Source organism: Mustela nivalis (genome assembly GCF_964662115.1).
Source record: "Mustela nivalis genome assembly, chromosome: 1".
Lineage (NCBI taxonomy): Eukaryota > Metazoa > Chordata > Mammalia > Carnivora > Mustelidae > Mustela > Mustela nivalis.
The window spans coordinates 81,814,365-81,840,530 of record NC_139020.1 but is presented as its reverse complement, the minus strand read 5'-3'; the positions used below and the strand labels follow the sequence as shown (position 1 = coordinate 81,840,530).

Genomic DNA, 26,166 nt, shown 5'->3' with positions numbered 1-26,166 from the left:
TTATCCTGCCTCCTTGTGCTATGCTATTCCTAAAATAAATAGGCTGTGTATGTTAAAGTTAAATACAGATGTTATGATTCTGTGGCAAATGGTAATGAGTATCGCCAAAGATACCACTGTAGCAAAGACATTCTCGATCTCAACTCCTAATGCTATGATGGGAAAAACAAAATAAGAACCTTGTTGCCCCTGCTGCTAGCTCTCTCTGCAGTTACAGATAACAGATCCTGAGAAAGTCATGAAATACTACCACGTACCTGGTGGGATTTCCTGAAATGAAGCAGAACCTGTAGTGTCCTAAACTATAGTACAACAAACAAACAAAACAAGAATACAATATTCAGTTATTCTGGTAGTTTCAGGAGAGCCTGAGTTATGGACTCCTGAGTAAAGGGAAGTCAGGGTAGGTGGTGATTTAATGCACTTGGAATATTTAGTTTTATTCTACAAAGCTTTAATAAGCACATGTGCATAAAACTCAGAAAATGAATTTTATCTAGATTAAATATAAATCTGAGACTATTAGTAATATCATGAAAACTGCAGGGCATCTTTGTCATCTATTTCCTTTTTTTTTTTTTAAAGCTAACTGGCCAACATTTTCTCCTTGGACCACCATGTCTTAAAAATTCAACAACAGATCTTCCTTTGGAAGTGAGGAGATGGAGGGAGCACAGAAAAAGTGCCCAAGTTCATGCTGCTTGGATAAGTGGGTAATATTTACTAATCATTCCTTGAAGGAACAATTTTTAATAAACGTGTAACTGACCAAAACCTGTCAGAGAAATGGATCACTGACAATGGCACTGTTTCCAACTGGAATGTGAGCCAGCTCCCAGATTTAAGACCTGTAAACTGCCTAAGAAATCATGACAGTAATAGGACATTAACATTTAATCCATATTAAAGGTATTTTAATTTACACACATTCATAAGACATATTTCTTTGTTAAAAGGAAAGAGAGAAAGATTTATGAAATTGATCTTCCAAAAAGAAAAACTTCATGCTGTTTTATCTCATGATCATAGGCTGAGGAAAGTGTCGGTTTTAATATGCACATTTACCCTAAACCTCAAATATATATTGGCTTAGGTGAGAAAAATAAATTAAAATGCTGGAAGGAGAGGGATCTATTATGTTGAAGTCCTTATATGAGGCAATAAATATTTTTCATCAGTGTTTAATAAATATATAGACTATATGAGTAATGTCAGTGCATTTTGAGATAACTATATTCTCAAACTCATCTGGACAAATGTCAAAAACATTTTTTCAGAACACAGTGGGAAAATATTAAAATAAAACATATTTTAAAATGTAACATATGAAAGACAAGTGACTTTAGAATAGGGTTTATAACTTCTGTTTGCATTTTCTGGTTCATGCTGTATGTCAACTGAATCCTCAAAAGTATTACAATATTAAATTAACTATATTTATTCTTGTACTAAAGAATTATTAGTCTGTGAACTAAAATACAGCAGTTTTATTTGCAAGTTCTATGCAAAATAGCCTAAAACAAAGAGGAAAGGGCTTTTATTAGAATGAGTAGTGTTACTGAAGAGCATGTACTAGCTAGCAATGGGACTGCCTAGATTTCTGGCAAGCAGCAACTATATTCTACAAACCACTGATGGGCTAAACAAGCTATTAATGACAGTTGCTTTAACACTTAAAATGGTCAGACTGTGTTACCTGACCACAAGGACAAGTAGGTCACCATTCTCAAATGTTATACAATATAAGAAACATAAATGAGACCTCTGTGGGGAGAAAAACCCACAGGTATGGCTCCAGAGTTCTTTTGCTATTCAACTATTAATAGAAAGCAAATCCCACTTAAAGTTGTACATACTTGTAAGTAACCCTTTTTACTAAAAGATTTATCATCACTTATTTAATTTTCTACCTAAGACTGAACAAGGTATTAGTCCTAGTGTCCAGCTTTAGCCCTGATATATACAACTTAACATCTGGAATCAAATAAAGGAGAGAAATAATGAACAGTCCTTCTGTTACTCTTGCAGTTAGATGATGAATTTTTTGTCCTTATATAATCCTGTAGAGTGTCTGTCTGTCTGGGTTTATGAACACCCAACCAATCATTCATATGCTGCAAAATCATACTCAATGGGTACACGGGGGAAGCATCTTGATTCTTCATCACATGCAGAAGACCTTGTGTTCTAAAAGACAGGACACGTCTTTTAAATCAATACCTTTCAATGTACCTTTCTTCCTTGTGGTTGCTGGACTGGCAGCATTAGCCTCACTTGGGAACTTACTAAATGAGGCATCTCAAGTCCCACCCTGGACCCAGAGAATCAGAACTTGAGTTTAAACAATATCCCCAGGTGACTCATAAGCATATTAAAGAGTGAAGCAGTAACCTAAATCACCCCACCTCACCCCCAATTATTTGGCTTTTCAGAAAAGTGTACAAGGGGAGCCTTAGAAACATCATGCTGATCAGGATAATTCACTTCATTCTCTGCCAAAGGAAGCAAGGCACAGCATCTTTCTTTCAAGTAACAAACTCATGTTTGTTGTTTGAAAGAAACAACTCACAAGCTATTTGGGCCTAAAAAGGAGATAATTTTTCATATAGCTTAACCTAATATATTCTGATCTCAATCCCTCTTCCCCAAGAGGAAAGGACAGCATTATTTTTATAGGTTCCTAATAAAACAAAGATAGCTATATTGTAATCAAATGGCAAGGCTGTAGCTCCTGTATGTTTTCATAATTATAAAGGTTAAAATGCACCAAATCCCACTTGACTGCATTAAAAACACTCTAAAAAGTAAACATTTTAGTCCCCATTCAGTAGTTCAATAAGGGTTACTACTCACTATATTATCTAGAATTTTAAAACACAAAACGGTAGAAAAATATGGAGTCGGGTACCTCTGATATAACAAAGGGGAACTTACGAGTTAATTTTCTACACCTTTAGAGCACCATTAAAAAAAAAAAAAAGTCAGGAGCAATATCACCACCTAATAACTACCCAGGCTCCATTCCTTCAACCCTTCTGTGTGACTGGGGTCCTATCCGAAAGTCTTTGATTTGTATATGATTCTTCATGAGATTAAAAAGTATTATTTAAGTTCATTATAAAATCTAAGCACAACATGATAAGCAGTAATATTCACTTATTTTCTCTAAGTCTTTAAATAGATATGGCCACTGAGCTCTTTGGGATGTTTTGGGTTTAATTCTGCTGACAATTCATCTAGGATTCAGCAGGAGAACTACTCAGGATTCAAGGTCTGCTCAACATTGATTTCCAACATTTTCCTTATGAGTTTGTCTTTGAGATAAAAATGTTCATAGACCCGTCCCCATCCCTGATGGTAGTCATAAGCTTAATACATAACTGGAAGCACAAACAAAAATTATCCCCAGAAAAATGAAGTTCAATGCTAAAATGCCAAAAGAGTGAGTGAAGATCTAGACTTTGGTGTTACCACAAAACCAGCTAGAGGGAATGGGCTTAAAAGTGAGAAGGACCACTTTTAGGAAGTATTGCTCTGGGAGAAAATCGAAAATATATGACAGCAACAAGAAAGAAGAAAGAAAGGAGAAACAAATGGTTAAACAAAAATAAGACCTGCCAACTCCTTCATCCCTGCGACACCCACCACTGTCCATTAAAGAAACCATTTTACTTTACTGCAGAAGCAGGTACCCTTGAACTAGGAACCCTGTCTACAAAATGTCTAGAACTTATAAAAGAAGGAAGGAAGGAAAGGATGGAAAGAAATAAAATTACCTCCCACATAAAGCTACTGTAAGAAGTAGTGAACAGAAAATGCAAATCAAAACATGTCAAGAGATGAAAATTCTCCCCTCAAAACCAAACCAAAGCACAAAAGTTTTTTGGACAAATAACAATTAAGAAAGCCTAGAATCAGATATTCAAAAAATAGGAACAGATATAGAAGAAAAAGTATTTCAGAAATGAAGAATAAATTAGAACATGTCCAAGGAAGAATAAATTTGAATGAAAATTTAATAAGAAATACTACGTGAAACAGGTAAACTGCTTCTCAGTTGTTTGAAAACAAAATAAAGTAATAAAAAGAGTCAAAGACAGAGAATGAAATAGAAGATGAGCAATGAAAGATTTTATATATAATTACATAGAAATACATATATAACTGGAGTCTCTGAAGAGAAAACAAAACAATGGAATGGAATGAAGATTTAATACTATAATCCAAAAACAATTATTTCCAGAAATGAGAAAACTTAAGTCTACATATGAAAAAGCCAGAAAAATTAGCCAGAAACATCTGACTTTGAGAATTATTCTAGTAAAATAAGGACAATGAAAAAATGGCAGTGCCTCAAGCAAAAAAAAGAAAACAACAACAACAAATTCTACATAAGGGTAAGAAAATAAGGCTAGTGCCACAAATACCAAGAGCAGAATAACATTTTCCAGAAAGCCAAGGGGAAAAAATTGTAAGCCAAGGATTTTATGTCCAGTCAAGCTGTCATTCAAATAGCAAAACTAGAAAAACAGCTTAGAACGTGCAGTATCTAAGGGAATCTTATACACAGCAGCCCAACCTGAGGAATATACTAGTGGGTGATTTGCACACAAACAGGAGATGAGTGGGGAAATATCAGCAAACAATCTATATTAATTAATTATATATAATTAATTATATGTTAATTATATATTAATATAGTTAACTTAAATATATATTTACATTTATATATAATATATAATATATAATAGAATAGATAATTCATATATATATATATATATATAGTTAATTTAAAAGGTGATTCTAAAAGAGGGTGACAGCATGGATAGAAGAATAGTATGCAAACATCATACATTCCAACAGAGTAGCAAGAATACAAAAAGAAGAAATGGGATGAAAAGGAGGAAAGCAAAGTACAACAGGAGTACCGGCTATCACAAGGGTTAACAGGTGGGAACTGAGGATGCCATATAAAAGGTTAAGTAAAAATGAAGGGGGAAAAAGCATTATGCATTATAAAAAATATAAATACAAAGGTAACCACTAGAACAAAAATGCAGGTCTCCCTAAAGTTAATAATAATAATAATAATAATAATAATAATAACAACAACAGCTCTTCAGAGACAATCCTCCCATCGGTTCTATACATCTTATATCAACTAAAAGCCTTTCTTCAGAGCTATATTTTCAAATACAGCAAACAGTCTTGGAAGATAAAGAATTGCCCCCTGCACCAGAAGGCAGTTTTGTTACCAAATTAGGATACTAAAGATAATATCTTTCTCTTAGGTAAAGTGTGGGTCAGTTTCCTGTCAGCTCCTTAAAGAAGATAGTCTCTCAACTATGACACAAACCCACTGGGTATGCAGCATCACCCCATGGAACTCAGAGATCACAGGAAACTATATAACTACATAGTGCCCCCTTTGGTGCTGTTAGTAATACAGAGCTTTGTCTCTGGCCCAGAAATCTCATGTCTCTGCTAGCATCTATTAAAGTAAGGCAGGCATACAAATAGGCTAAAATCTCAGGCCCTTAATAAAGAAGACACAAAGAGAGAAAGAAACCCAGTAAATATAAGAATACAGTAATTAGGGAGTGATTTCCAGGATAGAAAAGAGCAAAGTACAAAAAAGTATTTATAATATGCTATATTTTGTATGATAGAGAAAATAGGAATAATACAGTTGTATAAATATATATAATATATTATATATTATAGTTATAATTTAAGTGTATATATGCACTTAATTATACAAGAATATACACAGGAAGCATAAATCAGAAGTAAAGAAAATCGGCTACCTACAAAGGATAGAGGAGAACCCAAGCTAGAAAGGAAGTGAATGACACCTTTCTGAGAGATGTACTGTGTACAGTATTTTAGCTTTGTATAGTATTTTAACTTTTAGAAGCATGTTAACATAAAGATGTCCAAACATATAATTAAATCAACAAGAATGGGAACAAGGACACCTAAAACTGAATACAAACAAACAAATGCATGCAACCATATTTCAAATGAATTAGCTAACTACACTCAAGTGGGGAAAAGAACTCTTGAATAAACCTGAAATAAATTTTAATAAGCTCCTGAAATAAATCTTGAACATTTTATTAAGTTTTATTTTTCAGAAGGTATGGCTGTAGTAGTTATGAAACTATTTTACATACATTATATAATTAAGCAAATGGGTAAATGTATTGGTGGTGTTAGGAGTCACAGTTCTGACTCTGAATGAAGGGAAATACAAATGTGAAATGGGGAACAAGGAAGAATTCTGTGGGTTTGGATTGAAATTGGAGGTGATAGTATGACTCATAATCTCTTAAAAGCACCAAACTATCTAAGTTTCCGTCCTAAGTATCTACCGACCTACTTACCCACCCACCTATTTATCTACCTAATCTAGGACTAAAAAGTTCTAGAAGCAATGAAATCCCAGAGTCAGTGGGCATATCATATGTCCAGACCTTGATTCATAAATACCATTTTCCTCTAAAATGAAATGTCACAATTTGAAGAAGTAGCTGATTCCGTGAGTAGGACAAGGAAGATTTCAAATGAGCCTGGAACATCTTGTGTGCCAGAAAATAAGGAGGTGCTTTTTTTTTTTTTTTTAAAGATTTTATCTATTTATTTGACAGAGATCACAAGTAGACAGAGATGCAGGCAGAGAGAGGGAAAAGCAGGCTCCCCCCTGAGCAGAGAGCCCGATGTGGGGCTGGATGCCAGGACCCTGAGATCATGACCTAAGCCAAAGGCAGAGGCTCTAACCCACTGAGCCAGCCAGGCACCCCATATAAAAAAAAAAAAAAAAAAAAAAAGATGAGGGTATGTAGAAACAAGCTAAAAGCCATTTTGAAAGGATACTCCCTGGACAAATCTCCCTGGAAAAAATTAATTTGAGCTTCAAAATAAGTAAGAAAAGTAATGGATCCATGAGTCCTTGCGCACAATAAGTAGATAAAACAAGAATTAAGGGTGGGCTCTTCCTTAAAATGGAATGCTGACTACCAAATCTGGGAGGGAGTGGTAGAGTTGGAAAATCTACATTTACAATCAGGCAAGAACCACCAATGAACAATGTAGTACCAACCTTCAAAGACCCTGTTTAGAACTTTCAACAGACATGAGCTTTAAGCATAGTACACAAGTTTGTGAAAAGAAAAATAAAATAGTACCAGGCAGTATAGTAAAAATTTAAGTTGAGCAGTTCCCAGGAAAAGGTAGCAAAATAGAAAAGTAATTATAGAACAAAGGCCGAATCACGAGTTTGAGTGAGACCTGCTTTTCCTTTCTAGGATTACAGATAACTACATACCAAGAAGAGGCCATAAACAGAATACAAAGGCAGTGCAACTATGCTATCTAAGTGTCCTTGTGGCAAGTATAACATGCTGCCTATGTGATTTTTCTTAGCTTATTTATTTTTATTTTTCATTTTTGAAAGATTTTATTTTTAAGCTATTTCTACATCCGAAGTGGGGTTTGAACCTACAATCCCAAGATCAAGAGTCACATCCTCTAACAACTGAGTCAGCCAGAAGCCCTTTTCTTATTTAAATTTATACTTGCTTTTACTTTTTGTTAATTTTGCTTTTTGTTAATTCTCTATAATTCAAGTAAATTTGAAAAAGCAAAAACTGAGTATACATAAAAAAGGAATTAATTCCACACGTGTGGGATGTTCTTAATTTTACAACATATATTTTTAAAGATCAATCTATTAGATGCTATAATTCTAATTGTATTTAGCTACACAGCCAATGCAAAGAAGGGCTGCATGTGCTAGAAGGCAAGGGCTCTATGTATCTGCTCAGCTGGAAACTGGAGAGACACAAACCTAAGGCATGCTCAGCTGCTAGACAGACAGGTTTCATTAATGTTCAAACAATAAATTCTTGAGCTCACTTCCCTCTAGGCAGTTGTGAAGACTATCACAAACTTTACTGGACAGTAGTGCACAAAGCAGTATGATATGTATACATGTATATATATATATATATATATAGGATATTATGTTATATATTCATACATTCACATTACTGCTAATAGTTCACAGTTAGTGGGTCGATTTTACAATGTGAACTTATAGAGTATTTTGAACAACCTAGATAAAATACATTAAAATAATCCATTTCCCACTACCTGATATACTAATCCTAGCTCTCTCATCTCTAAAATGCATTATCTTTGAAATATATTTGATGTATATGACCCAGATAAAAATGGAATATAACTTAGGGTCAAGATTAGAAAAGAATAATTAACAATTACTCCTGACTGTAATAAGTAGCTATGCTTAATCAAAGGTTTTAACTGTTTTCAGTTGGAAGATTTTCTTCAAATAAAATCTTATTTTAAAATTTAAAAATTTATAAAATAACGAAAAGTGGAACTACTCCGATTAAAGTGGGCAGTGACAGTCTGGAGTGCCACCTGCTTTGGGGAGCCTTCCTGGCAGCCCAAGGCACTTAGAAAACCAGTGCTGAATAAGATTATAAGTAGAATATAAACATATTAAAGAGTCACTGAAAATGAGTTCATACTAGTAAATATTAAAAATATAAAATTTAAACTAAAATATTTAATTCATTACTATTTACTGAGAAATACGAAGCAAGTGAAAATGAAGTCTTTTCAATAAGTAATAATTTCTATGATAAATATATTTTGGCACAATGGTAGCTATTCTTCCTTATTATAAGCCCCCAACTGATACTGGAATTTGATGTTTTAGATTAACATTTTTATTCTAATGTCCATAAGTCCTAAATATATATGCCACTAAGAAGTGACAAACAGGGATTCAGGAAATAATTTCTAATAAGAATAACAATGCTATTTATTTACATCTAATCTAGATAAATATAAAGTTCAAATATTCTAACTACGCTGTCATATATTGCTTTTAATAATTAATTTGTACTTTTTAGGCTCATTTTTTTAAAAGTCTGGGTTTCCTCAGTTTCCTTTAGCTATTGCAAGGAAAACCAAAAATCCCTTCTAACTCTAAGTCAAAGTGAAGATGCCTCTGCTACTGTTTGCTTTTGTGGGAGCAAAAGAAAGCACATTAATAGTTAACAAAGCTACAATATGATATACGAATGAAGTCTTGCATTAAAAAAGTACTTAGATTGTATTTACAAAAGAATCTCTATCATTAATTATTCAACATTTGGATTTGACCAGAAACCAGAGCATGACTTTATAATGCTCTGTTTAAATGAACTACTTAATGTTGTAATGAACACTCAATGCAGGAAGCTAAATGAATTTTGGACCTGGTATAACAGAACACTTTTTCTCATTTTTTGATCAATGGATAGATTTTAATGTTAAGTAAGTCTGAATTTCATTTGTACTTTAAAAATGTTTACTTAAACCAAAAATTCTGCATCTCAATTATTTTATATTCTAAAACTGAATGTAGTTTAAACCAATGCATTATTCATAAAGCAAAGACATCAGGAAAAACAAAGCTGTGCCCTTCTTTCAAAGCCGTTAAATTGCTAAAACATACCATATTTATGCATGCAATATTTGATTGTGTTTTTCTTAAAACACAAGCTTGTTTTTGTCAGATCAAGATATGCCAAAAATTCTACACCAAACATTTTTGTTTATAATTAAAGCAATCATCAATCCAAGGATTGTCATCCATTTTATTTCATCTCTACATCAAAAAAAAAAAAAAAAAGGTAATTTTAAAAAAATTTTAAATTCCCTTGAAATGGTAAGATAAATGAAAATGTAAGTGCCTTCACATAATAACAGTAAGCTGACCCTTTGGGAAATGGTTGACTTTCTCAATACAAGGTATTCAAAGCTCATTCAAAAGTGTTCATTTAGAATGCAGATATCAAAGATGATGCAAATGTTCAAGAGAAAATTAGAACTTACCAGATGTTCTAATCCAGCTTTGATGTTTCCAGATTCCCTAAAATAGAAGAATAAAAGTTCTAAATAGTTGTTAAACAGTTGTCTGTTATAATTTACATTTACCTCAAATGCATTTTATAAATCCTTATGATTTTTTCTGCACTTAACATTCACAATAACACTTTTTTTTAGGACAAAGCAACTTCCACCAAAAGGAAACAGATAATTTATTTACATCTAATAATATTACCACTAAAATTGGGATTCCACTAATAGTGATTTCAGATTTTTCAAAGTCAGCTCATAGAACAAAAGGACATCAAGAGTACTGTTATTTTACTATCATACAGTATTTATTTCACATTAGCTTTTTCATTAGAGTTTGTTTTCTCCAATATTTATTATAAAAATGTTTATACACATTCTATTTACCATCGAGATTCTACTACTGACATTTTACTCTACTTGCTTTACCAAATATCCATCTACCAATGACTGCATTTTATATAAAAAATATACATATAAAGAACATGTTTGTGACTTAGATATTATCTAAGTAATAACCACATCTTAACAAATTTTTCCGTAACATTAATTTTACTAACTTAATGCATACTACAAATCAGAACCTAAGATTGCTGTAATATTACAAAACAAAATATCACCAATGAAGACACAAACATCAAATATGATATACTTTATTTAATTCTTGCTTTTCACTGTAAAAAAGACTGCTGATGTAACTAAAAATACAAATAACTGTGTCGATAGCAAAGATAATTTAAATATATATTTGGAAAAATGTGGCAAATACCTGAATTTTTTCCAATTTTAGTTAATATTAATTTGGTAGTGACAAATGAACTTAGAACTTCCTCACTCAGACCAAGTAGTATTTTAATTCCATCATAAATACCAAGCCTTGTATTTTTAACATGAAAGTATACTTTTACCATGTTGCAGAGAATAATTATAATAATTATAAATATAATTATAAAACACCCAACAACAGAATTGCATTCATGTTTAATCTTTCCCTCACACCTCTTTCTTTCTCTAAAAGGGCCCCAAGTTTACTTCTCTTCTATTTCCGTCTTCAGTTCTGGCTGCCAAAAATATACTTCCCTCTGTTTCCTTTGTCTTGCTATTCAATCTTTCCAAATCTCCCCATCATTTTCCCCTTCAGATGTGCTCCCTGAAAACTACATTCATGTCTTCCAACCTTTGCTCTCACTGCCCAGTCTGGCATACTGGGTATAAATTCCAGCATCTACTGATTAGCACTCATCTTCAGCCATTCCCTTCTCTACTTTCTGCTCCTGGCAATCTTAGCAATACTATATATTCAACACTTAAAAATTTAAGGATTTCTGAAACTCATTCTCTGGATGCAGTCCTAATGACAAATGACAGGAATAAATTATAACAAGGAATTAGAAAAGGTGAATAGGTACATAAATATTTTTAACTTTATTATTACAAATTCAATGCATTTACTGGAGCTAGAAGTCAAATAAATCTTTACGTTGTCACAAGGACATTCTCATCTAGTCACCATGAAATTTAAAATTTAAACAAAAAAATAATGCATAGAGTGAAACGTCAGCCAGTGCAATGCATATCTGTGTGCACTACAATAAACTGAGTCTTCCTCCCATCACTGACTCCCTGTTCTCAAGCAAAGATATTAGCTCTTTGTTCTTCCTTCTAAAGATTCTGTGTGTGTGTGTATATGTATGTGTCTTTCTCCTCCTCCATCTTTCTTTTCTTAAACCCAAACAGAAGCATACTACATTCACTGTTTTGTCCCTCCATTTGGCAATCTAACTCGGAGTTTGCACTATATAATACGAATATACTTCATCCCCGCCCCAAGGCTACATTGTCACATAATGGTTCTTATCAGAAAATAACACTGCAGTATAAAAGAACAAAAATGCTCAGATTCAAAGTATAAGTCCATAATTTACAATCTGAGACCACTAGAATTAGATGCGCTTCATCAGAATTATTTTGGATTTTAGAAAGGTACTAAGACAGTATGCTGTATGTCACGTAACTTCGGCAGCAAGGTTTGAACACCATCTCATCATTATATACAACAATGATTCTGAAAGCAACATGAACATCCACACAAAATGGGATAAATGAAGACTATGAATAATTTCATTTCAGGGTTAGTTCTGCTATTGAGTTTGCCATCAACTTAGGGAAAATCCCCCCCTTTTTTCAGCTATTTATATTTTGGAATCAAGAATAATAATCTGTTCTTTAAAAAAAAAAAAAGCTGGTTAGACTATTGCTTTGTTATATTTCCAAGTGATTCTTTAATTAAATGATATTTATGAAATAGGCATTTTGAATGGTACGCAGGAAAGAAAACTAGACATCATCCTTGACACAGGCCCTTTCTTCCACTACCAAATGTAAACAAATGTATTCAACCACAGGGTCTTGGTGACCCACCATCTGTAATAATCATTTAGAATTGGCCACTTCTATCTTCACAGCTACTACTTAACTTTAGGTCATCATCTTTTCTCTCCCAGGTTCCTGCAAAACCTCTTAATGGGTCCCAATGGCTCCTGCCTTGCCCCATGTTAACTCATTCTCCATAATACAGCAAGGTCTTCTAAAACATTAAGCCTGTTCATGTCATTTCCTTTTTAGAATACATAGTATCCTTCTATATTCCAGTTTTACTCATTCCCTATTATCTTGCCAAAGCTACATTGCCAAAAATGTGACAGCAATGGCCATAAGATATTAACCTGGCTTCCCTCACCACTGAACCACTCGCTCTCTCTACCTGGAATGCTCCTTTTTTCCTGGCCTCCTCTAGTCTTTCCTCATCTAGCTTACAAACAAAATCAAATCAAAACAACAACAAAACATCCTTCAGGAGACAATCCATACAAGGAAGGAAACAGCCTCCGTTCCTCACAAATGAATGAATCAACTCTTCCCATGTGTTCTCATCACATAATTTATCATACTTTATTATAAATACCTAATTACTTTCCCAATGACACCACTAAAATGAAAACTCCTTGAGAACATGGATTGTATAAAATTTTTATATCCCCGCACCCAATACAGTGCCTGCATCAGAGTATGTATTCAACTAATAAGGGTCTGACATTTAAACATGAAGACAAGGTGGGATGGAGAATCAAGCAACCAGTTCAGGTCTCTGAGGGGCGCTCCCCAGCCCCACTCTCTCTCCAGACCACAAAAGAACAAGGCAACTCCAACAGCAAGTGGTTATTTGGGAGGGTAGTACTGGGGGTTGTGTGTACATGCGTGGTGTGTGGTTATTTTGTTTTGCTTTGTTTGTTTTTCTAAAGGAATATGAGGACACAGTGGGAAACATGGTTGATTCAGGCCAGCGTCCAACACTAGAGGCTTTGCACTCTAGTTTTTGAAATATCTCAGAGAAGCACAAGCCAGATCCTAGACTTTTACCTCTCTCCATAGATTAAAGTTACTAGCCAAGGCAGCTCAGTGTTGCAAAGAAATATAAGAGAAGTCCACAGCAAAACTGTGAGACCTCTGAGGTGAATAAGCACAGGAATAAAAAACAACAAATGGAGCAACCTTATTGGGGAGGGGGGGAATATAGACTGAGCAAGAATATCCTATAAGCGTAATAAATCTTTAAAGATAAAAGATTTTTAGAAATTTAGTACAAAAAAAACCAGTAATGAAGAAGAATCAGTATGAGATAGGGGGTATTAAAAATACAGTAGTTTGAAATAAAGAACTCAGAGGGTGAATTGAAAGCACAATAGCTACAGACTGAGAATAAATTGGTGAGCTGGAACCACTGGGTGGAACTCTCCCAGATGGCGTAGGAAAGGAATGAAAGAAAGAACAAACAACAGATAAAGTTAAGAAGAGGAATAGATGTGTGAACATCTAATAATGGGAACCCTAGAAGGAAAGCAAAGACAAAACAGAAGAGAAAAAATATCTGATAAAATAATAACAAAAAATTCCCAGATATAGAATTACTCAAATCTTAGAAAGGGTACACAGAGCAGTGAACAGGATAGTTAAGTGAAAATCCACAACAGCATAATATAAGGATTATTAAGACTATAACAGAACAAGAGCAAAGGCTAAAGGTTTCCAGAAAGAACAAGCATATCCATTCAGGAAGAATAACACTGAGATCAAACCTCTCAACACTAATGCTAGAGTATAAGATATATAGTATGAACTGCCAAGATAAAGTGTTAAAGGAAAAGGAAAATTTCCAGAAAAAATTCCAAAAAAGGGATAGTAAAAGGAATAACGAGGCAAACATGAACCAAAAGAGAACTGGGGTGGTTAAGTTTAATGACAAAATATATTTAAGTTACTCTTTCACCCAAAGAACATATATATACATATACATTTTTGAGAGAGATATATATGAAAAAGGATATTCTATACCAGAAAAGATACAATAGATCAAGAAATTTTATGTATACCCAGAAGGTTTGCATTTTCCTAAAATGTAGTATGTATCACAGTTTGGGACACCAAAGTTTGAACAAGTTTTCCATGAAAATCAGTTTTCTTTAGTTTTACTTAAGAAGGCAGAAAGACAAGGAAGAAGGGCCATCTCAAAACAACACAAATAGGGGCGCCTGGGTGGCCCAGTGGGTTAAAGCCTCTGCCTTCAGCTCAGGTCATGATCCCAGGGTCCTGGGATCGAGCCCCACATTGGGCTCTCTGCTCAGCTGGGAGCCTGCTTCCCTTCCTCTCTCTCTGCCTGCCTCTCTGCCTACTTGTGATCTCTGTCTGTCAAATAAATAAATAAGATCTTTAAAACACACACACACACACAAATAAAACATCAGGAGTACATAATACTACAGACAGCATGATATACAACTTTGGATCTAGAAGCAGAATACCTACACTCAAATTTAAGCTATACTACAAAATAGTTGCATGAGCTTGGTAATAATCTGACTTCTCTGAGCTAAAACTGTCTACCACTGATGTGACAAAAGAAGCAAGATTATATATATGAAGGATTACTATAAACACAATAAATTGTAATATAGTATAGAAGTCTGTTATTATAATAGATATTTAAATATGAAAGTCTTAAAGTGGTTCCAAAAGCCTTAATGAATTTCTTTTAAATAGAGAGGCAAGATCCAAGACATTGACAGAGGGATCTTGCAACAAATGGTATAAAGCCTGTCCTCTTTAGTGGTCTGTCTCTTGGGTTGTCCCTGTCATGACTTCATCAATATTTGTGCAACTCCTTTTGCCCTGTGCTGAAAGCAGACTTAATTCAATTATAGGTCTCAAAACTGATAAAATGGTCTTGAAGTGGAAAATGGGAAGAAATTATTGGCAAATGAATAAAGATTTGTATCGAACTAACACACAGGAGTACAGCAGGTCTTTTTTTAATCATTCCCTGTCTTAAATCTTCTGGGAACCATGAGTTTCCCTTCCCCTCATGCAGCACATCGATTTCTGAATTAGACTGCAATATTAAATAATTAATATACTTGCCATGATTGATGTTTTGCATTAGTTGAATATTAGGTTATCAATCAAAATCCACTTGGTTTAATGTAATAATATTGAAAAAGTGTCAGGGGCTGTTCATCCAATTTGTAGTTGAGGCAGCACAGATAGTAATGTTGGCATTACACGAGGCTCTAAAGCAGGAAATGCAGTGGCTCAACATGTATAAGGCAGACATTTTGAAACTAACTGGGACAAGGCTGAGGTTGTCCTAAATAAACCTTCTGGCACCTGTCAGTTTCAATGTTAGGTCTCTTTCCAGGAGAAAGATGCCATGCATCAATCATGACATGGCAGGCAAGAAAAATTTTAAAAAGGATACTAATTTAACTTTGTGGCAAACGTTTCATTATTTTGCCAAAGGAAGCATGTTCTAAATCCAAAACTGTGTTAGGATAAAGCTTATATCCCCTTAGAAAATTTCCAAAAAAATACAGTAAGATTTCTTAGAACTAGTCTTACTAGGAACAGATTCTTTCTTTTTTTGTTTTGTTTTGTTTTTTCATATGGGAACAATATTACACCAAAGTGATCATCCAGGTTCAATGGTCTAAGGGAATCAGGTCAAAGAGTCACAATTAACAACAGTATTTATTTTTTAAAAACTCTATTCCTTCTGATGAAGGCATTCTCCTTCATTCTCAATATTTTACATGTAAACCTACAAAATACAAACTTAAATTTTTTTAAATGACTTGCTTCTCCCAATAAATGATTTTTTCCATTATTCCTTATTACATCTGAAATCTATTATGGATTTACTCATAAAAGTAACATTTAAAAAGTAAATAAATAAAGGACATTCAAAAGGAAAGTGGAGAGTAGAAAAATAACAAAAGAAATATAAACTAAAGACATTTTCATAGAGCAGCCAAAATCCACTAGATATTTAGTTGTAAAATACTCAGACTATAATGAAAGTAACTAACTAAAGTAGCATTAAAGTATCATTTCACTGACCAAGTCTTTAGGAAATAAAATATTAAATACATTTATAATCAGTAATATATATGTATTATCCCATATAAATCTGAACACATATAATTATTATGGAAAACACAGTAACTCCTAAATAAAAAATTTTACGGGTTTTTTCTTGCCATGAACTAAGCATATTATTTACTTTTAAAAGATTAGTACGCTGCAGTTTCCTAGAGCTACAAGAAATTCTTATAAAAATTAATTTTTTATTGTCTCTCTCATAAAGCAAAAATTATGCTGACTTTGTTTTTTACATAATGGCAGAAAAGGTTTTTAAAAGCTTGAGTTTTAAATTTTAGAAGTATCTACACCTCTTATCTCAAATAATCACCGATAAATTTTTACATGTATATATTACATATCAAATGTTATTAATGAAAAATTTGGTAATATATAAAACTCAGAAGAACATGTATTCAAATTCTAACTCTACTACTTACTAAATAACTTTGTCAAGTTATAGATATTCTAATTTTTCCATCCTGAAATTCAAAAAAAGGATTAAAAAGATCATCAGCATATATATAGAAATCACTCAGTAAATACTGATTCAATATGACAGACTAATAATGAACCAAAAGACTGCATTCCACTTTCAAAATCAAGAAATGGGGTGCCTGGGTGGCTCAGTTGGTTAAGCAACTGCCTTTGGCTCGGGTCATGATCCTGGAGCCCTGGGATCAAGTCCCACATCGGGCTCCCTGCTCTGCAGGGAGTCTGATTCTCCCAGTGACCTCTCTCTTCTCATTCTCTCTCTCAAATAAACACAATCTTAAAAAAAAAAAAATCAAGAAATATCTTTATAGATGTTATAGATGTTAGCTTTTTAAATCACCTTAATATTGGTTTTAACTGTAGTACCTATTAGTGAAAGTCAGTCTACTTTTCAAATAACAGAAACATATAAAAGGCTTAGCCCAATGGCTGGCATCCAGTAAAAACAGTATGTATATCCTGGCATAACCACATTCTAATATCCCGATCTCTTTGAAAAGAGCAGAATGTGTTTCAACATGTGTTGAAAAGTAAGCAAAAATAACTTCTCAATTATCTGATGCTTTTTACATTTTAATCCCAGTAAGAAACATACAGATGGGGCGGCTGGGTGGTTCAGTCATTTAAGTGTCCAGCTCTTGATTTCGGCTCAGGTCATGACTTCAGGATCCTGAGATCAAAACCCTGTGTGGGGCTCCAACTGGGCATGAAGCCTGCATAAGATTCTCTCTCTGTGTCCCTCTCCCCTCTCAAAACCAAACAAGCAAACAAAAGAAATATATAGAATATCAGCTCTAAGTTGCCAAAAGATCTTTCTGGAGTTCACAATTTCAATTTACCAGGTTTGGTTAGAATTATCAGCATTTTTCTCCTAATTACAGACTATTTTGCAAATCACTGGCTCTGACGATATATTCTTATGTTACTGCAATTCAGAATGAGTTTTCAGATGTTTGTATTTTATAAGTAGATTTTTATCCAACTGATTATTATTTGCAATAAATTCTGCTTCAGAACTTACAAATCATTTGCACAAATGAATGTGGCATGGTTACTGAATTTTACATGTACTATTCTCTTTTTTTAAGAGTAGTTAGTTTATGGACTTAGAGTAGTTAGTGATGGACTTTAAAGAGGGCATTTGATTAATGAACCCTGGGTATTATAAAGACTGATGAATCACAGACCTGTACCTCTGAAACCACTAATACATTATATTTTAATTAATTAAATTTAAACAAACAAGCAAACAAACAACCTACCTAACTTCAGGACTACAGGGAAAAGGCGAGTCTTTAGTTAGTTTTACAAATACTAGTGAGCATTCACTAACCATATTAAACAGCTAAGGACATATTATACACCCGAGCTTACTGCAGAGAAAAGCTGAACACTTAAGTTGGTATGTATCAATTAAGCCATTTATAGTCATTCAGATAAACAGGTTCTGAAGTTCACTGAAATGGGCGACAAGGGAAAGAAAATAGATTTCAATATTTTTGGAGTTGTGTTCTAAGCAACAGTTCCAGAAGAAGACTGAGTGAGAAATTTCATCACCAATAGATCTGATCTAAAGAACTGCTAAAGAAATGCTTTAGATACAAGAGAAATTATACTAGAAAGAGACCTCGAACATCAAGAATGAAAAACAAGAGAAATTTATTTACTGAGCACCCTTATACCTTTCTCCACAATAAATTCTGAGTAGATAACAGAACAAAAAGAGTAACATAACCAAACATAATCAACAAAAATACAAGTATTAAGATATGGTATCTATGCCTTAGATATTTAAAACAGCATTGTCAAACCAAGACTATTACATGAAATAGTTAATGTCCACACCAGGCAGGGAAAATGCATGTGAACATACTACCTATTTGCTGTTTCCCACATGCAGGATTAACATTCATAATCAATGACAATCCTCTTTCCCACTGAGGCCAGACGGAGCTCAAGAATCTTTCTCTACACTGTGCTCGAAGGAGTTATATCACTGGTTGTCTTGAGTTAGCAGGTGAGATGCAACCCATTCACCACCACCCTTTCAATACATGTTCCTGACCCAGCTCAAATTCAGAAAAAAGAGAAACTGCCATATGTATTAGAGTGATTAGGAAATATGTCAAAGAGGCAACTTTAGTGGATCCTGGAGGACTGACTGCATTTGAATAAAGAATAGGCAGGAAGAGCGAGCTCAGAGGTACCCCATAACCTAGCAGAGGTCAAGTAAGATCAGTCGCCTGCCCAGAATAGTACATGAAAAGGTCATATCACTGTTAGTCTTTCATTTTATTTATTTTTAAAAGATGTTATTTATTTACTTTTGTGTGAGAGAATGAATGAGAGAACATGAATGGGGGGAGAGGCAGAGGGAGAAGAAAACTACCCACTGATCAGGGAGCCCAATGTGGGACTCGATCCCACGACCTTGGGATCCTGACCTGAGCCAGAGGCAGGTGCTAACTGACCGAGCCACCCAGGCGCCCTGTGTTGTTAAGTCTTTAATTTTAAATAGTTGTTATTTTGTTAAGTTTTCAGGGCCATCGTGTACAATGGTGCGTGTTGTTCATTATGGAGGAAAAGAGGGGAAAAAAAACCATAATGGGCAGTGGCAGCTAAAAGCTCTATGCATCCAAGTAGTGCATCCTGATGTTCTCCTGCATCCACAGGAAGAATGGACATCTTTTCCTAACATGCACAAAGGTATCATATGGGCTGGCAGTAGCCCTGCAAAAAATAGGTGCTTATTGTAGAAAAATTCAAAATCACATCTGGTTCTAATGAAGAAGAAAATAAAGATAACCTAAATTTCCATCAGCCAACATAATATCTCAACATGTTTTATTTTTTTCTCCATTCTTATGCATATATAAAAATACTTACTTTTTCTTACAAAAATGGGATCATCATTGATTTCTGCTATGTAGCTTCAATTATTTCACTACTTAATTTATATTTTAAACAGCTTCTCAGGTGCTAATAAATATATTTATATGTAATATTTTTATTGTTTACCTACTATTCTGCTCATGGATGTGTAATACATTAACTTCTCCATTATTGTTGGACATTTGGTTTGTTTCAGATTTCTAATTCTAAATAAAACTGGGGTATAAAAATACAATAACTGATCATTAGACTTAAAAATCACTTATGAATTTTATGTAATGTTAATTTCTCTTGGAGGAACGGGGTTAATTTTTTTTTTAGATTTTATTTATTTATTTGACAGAGAGATCACAATAGGCAGAGAGGCAGGCAGAAAGAGAGGGGGAAGCAGGCTCCCCGCCGAGCAGAGAGCCCGATGTGGGCCTCAAAATCCCAGGACCTTGAGATCATGACCTGAGCTAAAGGCAGAGGCTTAACCCAGTGAGCCACCCAGGCGCCCGGGGTTAAATAATTTTTAAAAGGGGAAATATATCAGTATATTTTACCTCTAATACTGAAATAACTTAAACTTATAATACATTTATTATATTTATATAAATAAAAGCATGTATTTAAATAAAGTTTCATTCATAATATTTTAAATTTAAATACAATTAAAAATAAAATTCTGCTTCCAAGAAAGTCCATTGTCATAACACTGTATCCCAATAACTTCACAAAAGCAGTATCTACCTATACGAAATACAGAATTAATAACCCCAAATAAAAAGTAACAAATAATATTTTCACTGAGAGAAAATGCAACATGAGTAGATTTTTCCTGAGAAAAGCAAATTTTCAATAACTCAGAAACTGATTATTCAATTCTTCAAGTATTAACATCTTTTGATGCTTTTTGGTTTCCCTGTGATGGTCTCCTACGAAACTACCCTGATACTCTAGTAGGAAACAAAAAACTAAGGTGTGACTTTAAGCAGGTAAGTACCTAATAGTGCTAGGAAATAAAACTCCTAAAATTCTTTCTTTGTTTAATGAATAAAAATAAACTACTCAGTCTAGAATTCAAGATTCTTGGTCAAATCAAACAATTTGCCATTTCCTAAAGACCTCTTTGCCCTTCCCAGTACTTAAATCTTTGATCACATTATTTGCCTAAGTAAATAGACGCTCTCATAGATTCTACCTCTGAGGAAATATGAAACAGTATGTGCCAATCACTGTGGAAGTGCTTTACATGAATTAGCTCATTTAATCCTTATACCTTAGCTATAAAACAACTGAGATGAGATCATTGAGGCTGAGAGAAGTTAGGTAGATCACACAGTACACTCTCCCTACTAGTAAAAGGTAGATGAGAAACCAAGCAGCCAGAGTTCATTGCTCAAATTTTAATCAAGAGATAATTTATTACTGTCAATCTCTAAACAATGAAATAAGATTCTGTAGTATTCTCCTACTCCTTAACTGGCACGGTGATTGGAAACGAGGCTGCAAAGGGGTGAGGATTTAAGTAAAATGAACACCGACCCTTAATAATTGGCGAGTATTTGTCGGGTGCTACACCTTTTCATCTGTTTATAATTGCATTAAATTCACACGATATTCACAAAAAGAAAAATATTAGAGTGCACAGATGAGCAAGATAAAACTAAATGCCATTTTCCACTTAGCAAACACAGATTAAAATGAATGATACTGTTTCCAGTGTTGGCAATGGTGTGTGGAATCAGGTACCCTTATCTCCTGTTAATGAGAGCAAAAATAATACAAGTTTTCCAAAGGGCAATGGGGAAATGTTCAAATTCTCAGTAAGACACATAAAGCCTTTCCGTGACACATTCACAAGATATTAATCATTCTACTGTATGTATGTATGTATGTACATATTCATTTGTTGGAGAGAGATACAGTGAGAGGAGGAATACAAGCATGGGGAGTTGGAGAGGGAGAAGGGGGAGCAGGAGGCTACCTGCTTGGCAGGGGGCCTGATGTGGAGCTCCCTGGGGCACCCAAGATCATGACCTGAGCCGAAGGCAGACACTTAACGATTGAGCCACCCAGGCGCCCTCATTCTACTGTATTTAATACGAAACAATAACTGGGGAAAACTAAATGGCCTAATAATGGCAAGCTATGAAATAAAATATGATTATATCCGTACAACAGAAAACTTACATAGCAATTAAAATTATGATGTAGTTGTGTATATCCATGAAAATGTTCTTATGGCATATTTTTAAAAAAGAACATATTACAGAATTATATGTCAGAGTAGCTAAAAAAAGTTTATACATACATATGTATAGTGTCAGTATATAGGTGTATATATCTGTGTATAGCTGGAAAGTTATAAAACAAAATGTCAACTGTAGTCAACACTGGACTTTGAGTGACGTTTATGTTCATTCTAATTCTCTTACGTGTTTTCTAAACTTTCTTCCATGGAAACACATTATAGCCAATCCAATTAAAAAAATAAGTATTTATTTTAAAAAATCCTTACAGCAACTCTGTGGTGTAATACATCATCCTCTTTTGTATATAAGGGCTCTACAACTTGGGGCAAGAAAGTAAGTTGCTAAAATAGCCAAAATTGCTCTATCTGAATCCAAAGTTCATACTTTTTCTTTTACAATGGAACACTACCTGCTATTTTAGATAAAATAAGATTAGATCTATATACGGCCCACACTCTTCCTGTTCTATACATGCTAGAAAAACTTTCTCATAAATTATCTGTGTACCTGCCAGTTAACTTTCAGTGTTCTCTTTAAAGACTCAAGTCTACGATTTTGTTCATTTTTATACTATCTACAATGTTTAATACTAATAGAACTTCTTAAATATGGTACATGATTATGTAAGGTATAGATGAATTCAATTTAAAGTCAGAGAATGTGAAACTGGAATAGAGATAACGAAACATATTTATACCCACTATACATGAGAGAAATGAAAATGGTGACCCTTTCAATAACTGATCCAAACTGGTCCAGGTTCTGCTACATTCCCTTCCTACCCACTTTGTCTATATTAGTTTTGGTTCCTATCACTTCACATCAAAATTCTTCCAATACTCTTTTCCCTAACAATGTCTTCATACCCCAAGTTGATGTTTGTGTTTATAACATGCAGTATTTGCCTAATAATTTTCCACCATTATCCAAAATGTACCTCTTCTCAGACCAGTTCATTATTACCTCCATGATTTTGCTCATGCATTTGCCTACCTAAAACATTCTTCTCTTCCTCACTACACCTTCAAATTCTTTCATTTATTTATTTTTTTATTTTAAGGGGTTTTTTATTATATATATATATATATATATATATATATATATTTAAAGATTTTATTTATCCATTGGACAGACAGTAGTAGTAGACACAAGTAGGCAGAGAGGCAGGCAGAGAGAGAGGAAGGGAAGCAGGCTCCCCGCTGAGCAGAGAGCCTGATGCGGGGCTTGATCCCAGGACCTTGGGATCATGACCTGAGCCGAAGGCAGAGGCTTTAACACACTGAGCCACCCAGGCGCCCCATATACCTTCAAATTCTAAACATTTATTGTGTAAGAACCAAATATCCATTTCTCCTATGTTCATAATAATTTCATACATCTCTAAACTTATAGTCACTCCTTGATATTCAATGGGCAAGTTCTGAAATAGCCTTAATGTATGTAAAGTGCTTAGCAGATTAGACTTAGCATACACTACTAATTATTATCAATATCATTATTACTATGCTGATACTCCATGAGCATTGCTCGATACATTCTAAGCAGAAAGAAACAAAGCCACTCTTGAGATACAATGCCGAGAAGTCAGCTGGCCGCACTCACCAGCTAAGTGAAAGGACTCCTGAACATGATCCTCACAGAACCTATGCTTTAACATCATGCCAGAAGAAAATGACAAAATCTCATATGGAATGGGCCATATAAGTCCTATTTGAATAGAAAGAATATTACACCTGTGATTACCAACTACACTGACCTTATAGAAAATTCTCCATAGTCCATTACTTAATATTCAGTAATCATTTGATGTGGCTTCTATGTATGTGTCCATTGCCCAGGCTAATTATTTAAGTAAACCTTTTGTTACCACATGAAGCTTTTGATAACCTTTCTGATTTAATTGATTCTTGGTGTGCAACAGCAATCAAACCTTAACTTTCCCAAAACTACTCATTAAAGATAAAAGTCCTTTGGTCTTGGAATAGGATAGCACAATTTTGTTTACCTATCACTAATATTAGCTAAAGTTCAGAGAATTAGAATTGTAAGGCTTCCTATCATTAGGAAAAGAAGAAAGTAAATAACACAACAAAAGATTACAAATGCTAAGTTAGCCTTCTAAACTGATGAGCTATGGGGTGAAGGATTTGGAAGGAGGAGAGGGATAGAAGCTGTGGGTAGGAGAGTCCCAGAAATACTTCAGGAAGGTGGTTCTGGAGGTTCCTTCTAACAAGGCCACCCTACCACAAGGGCTCTGGAATCAGTTCCTCTGGCTTCCTCAAGGACCTTCAATCACTGTTCTTTTTCCCCTGTCCTGGACTGTTACTATGGAACAATCAGAACTTAAGGTGGTTAATTAAGACCAACAAGTCAAACTGAAAGTAACAAACAAATTTTTATTCATTTACTTGTAACAGTGCAAAGCAAGAAGGAGCATTTGCTTCCTAATAGTCCACTTTTCCCTCAAAGAACAGCATGGGCAGGGATCAGGGAGATGCAGTGCAGAGAAGTGTGAACAGGGGGCTGAAATGGAGGAGAGGGGGACTCATCTCACTGCTGAGGAGCCCCACCAAAAGACTCTTGCCTCTTTATAGACCAGTGGACCGTGGGGAGGGAAAAGAGAGGGAAGGAGTAGGAATGGAAAAGTACTGAATCACAGTGGAGAACACTGCCACAGATCCTAAAGAAACTCTGGATGGAAGTACCTTGCCTAGAAATAGAAATGCCTATGGTTGAGTCTGAACGATCACATAAAGGACTTTGGCCTGGAGTTGGCTTCCTCAGATGCCATCCTACTAACTTCTCCACTTTCCTAAGTCAAAGTGTTTGAAAAACCATATACCCGTTATGTCTCCACATTCCTACCTCCCATTACATCCCCAAATTCTCTTGCTAAAATCATTGTATTTTCCCTGTGTTACCCAATCCATTTTATTATCCTCCTCTGTATACACTTCTCAGAAGCATTTGTTATTGTCGAACACTCGCTCCTGTATACTCTCTCCTCACCTGTCTTCTATGACATTACATTATTCAGATTTCCACACTGTTTCTCAACAAATTACTCCTTGAGTCTCCTTTGTATGTTCATGCTCCTCTCTACAGACATCAAAGGTTAGAGCTCCTCGAGGCTCATTCTCAGGCCCTCATCTTGTGTGATACTTTCTTCCTAATCTACATGCCCTCATGCATAGCATTAATACCAATCCATAGGTAAATGACAAAAAAAAAAAAAAAAAAAAGTATAGTCTTGAAAGGCTCCAGATCCAATTATCCAGTTGTCGATTTGCTATTTCTATTTGGCTGTCTCGAAAATCCAAAACAAAAAATAAAAACTTACACTCAGTGGGTCAAACACTGAACTCTTAACTTCCTCCTTCAAAGATGGTGCTTTTCAGTATTTCCTGTTTCAGAAAGGAATCCCATCACTCATCTGTTGCTCAAACCAAAAACCTGGGAGTCCACCTCCTCCCTTTCTTTTCTCTCTTCCTACCTGCATAACCTTTCACTAAGTCCTATTGATCCTACCTTTTAAGTAACACTAGACACTATCTGTCTCTACTTACATAAACAGCTACCATCACTTCTGGCCTGGTCTTATCCTCATTCCCTTGTAATTATTTTCCCCACACTCACTGTCGTTTCCCTCCTATGCACACATTACAAACAGTTTAATCATGTAAGAATAGATCACATCATTTCCCTGCCTGAAGCTTTTTAATGCTTTCCACCGAAACCATCATGATTTGGTCCCCCTGCCTCTATCATTTATTCGTTCAAATACTAGCATAATCTTTGGATCAGATTCTGTGCTGAGTGTCAGGGATTATGAACAGACTGGATTACAAATTTATAGACAGGCATGAATCATACACAACTGACACACAGTTAAATTTTTAACTGTTACATGCATAACATTTCAAAAGTACTGTGAAGGAACAGTACAAGGACCTATGAGATACAATAAAAGGAATATAAAATCTGGTTTAGAAGATCAAGGAATTCTTCCTTCATCTTATTTCACTGCCATACACCTCCTCATGACACTCTTCTTCTTCAGTAGATTTCATGCTTTTTTAAGCAACCCAGCACCTGAATACCCCTCCAAATAAGGTGAGCTTTGACTCCAAAGTAATCC

General features: G+C 34.5%; 1 protein-coding gene across 5 annotated transcripts in view; it reads right to left on the bottom strand.

Annotated features, from left to right (window-relative positions):
* RSRC1 (arginine and serine rich coiled-coil 1) overlaps nt 1-26,166 on the bottom strand; it is a 377,694-nt gene that overhangs the window by 211,807 nt on the left and 139,721 nt on the right. For all 5 annotated transcript variants that reach the window (XM_082687410.1, XM_082687409.1, XM_082687407.1 and 2 more), the window contains one exon: nt 9,910-9,946. In XM_082687410.1, the coding sequence (XP_082543536.1) occupies nt 9,910-9,946 (37 nt within the window). The remainder of the gene's footprint in view (nt 1-9,909; nt 9,947-26,166) is intronic.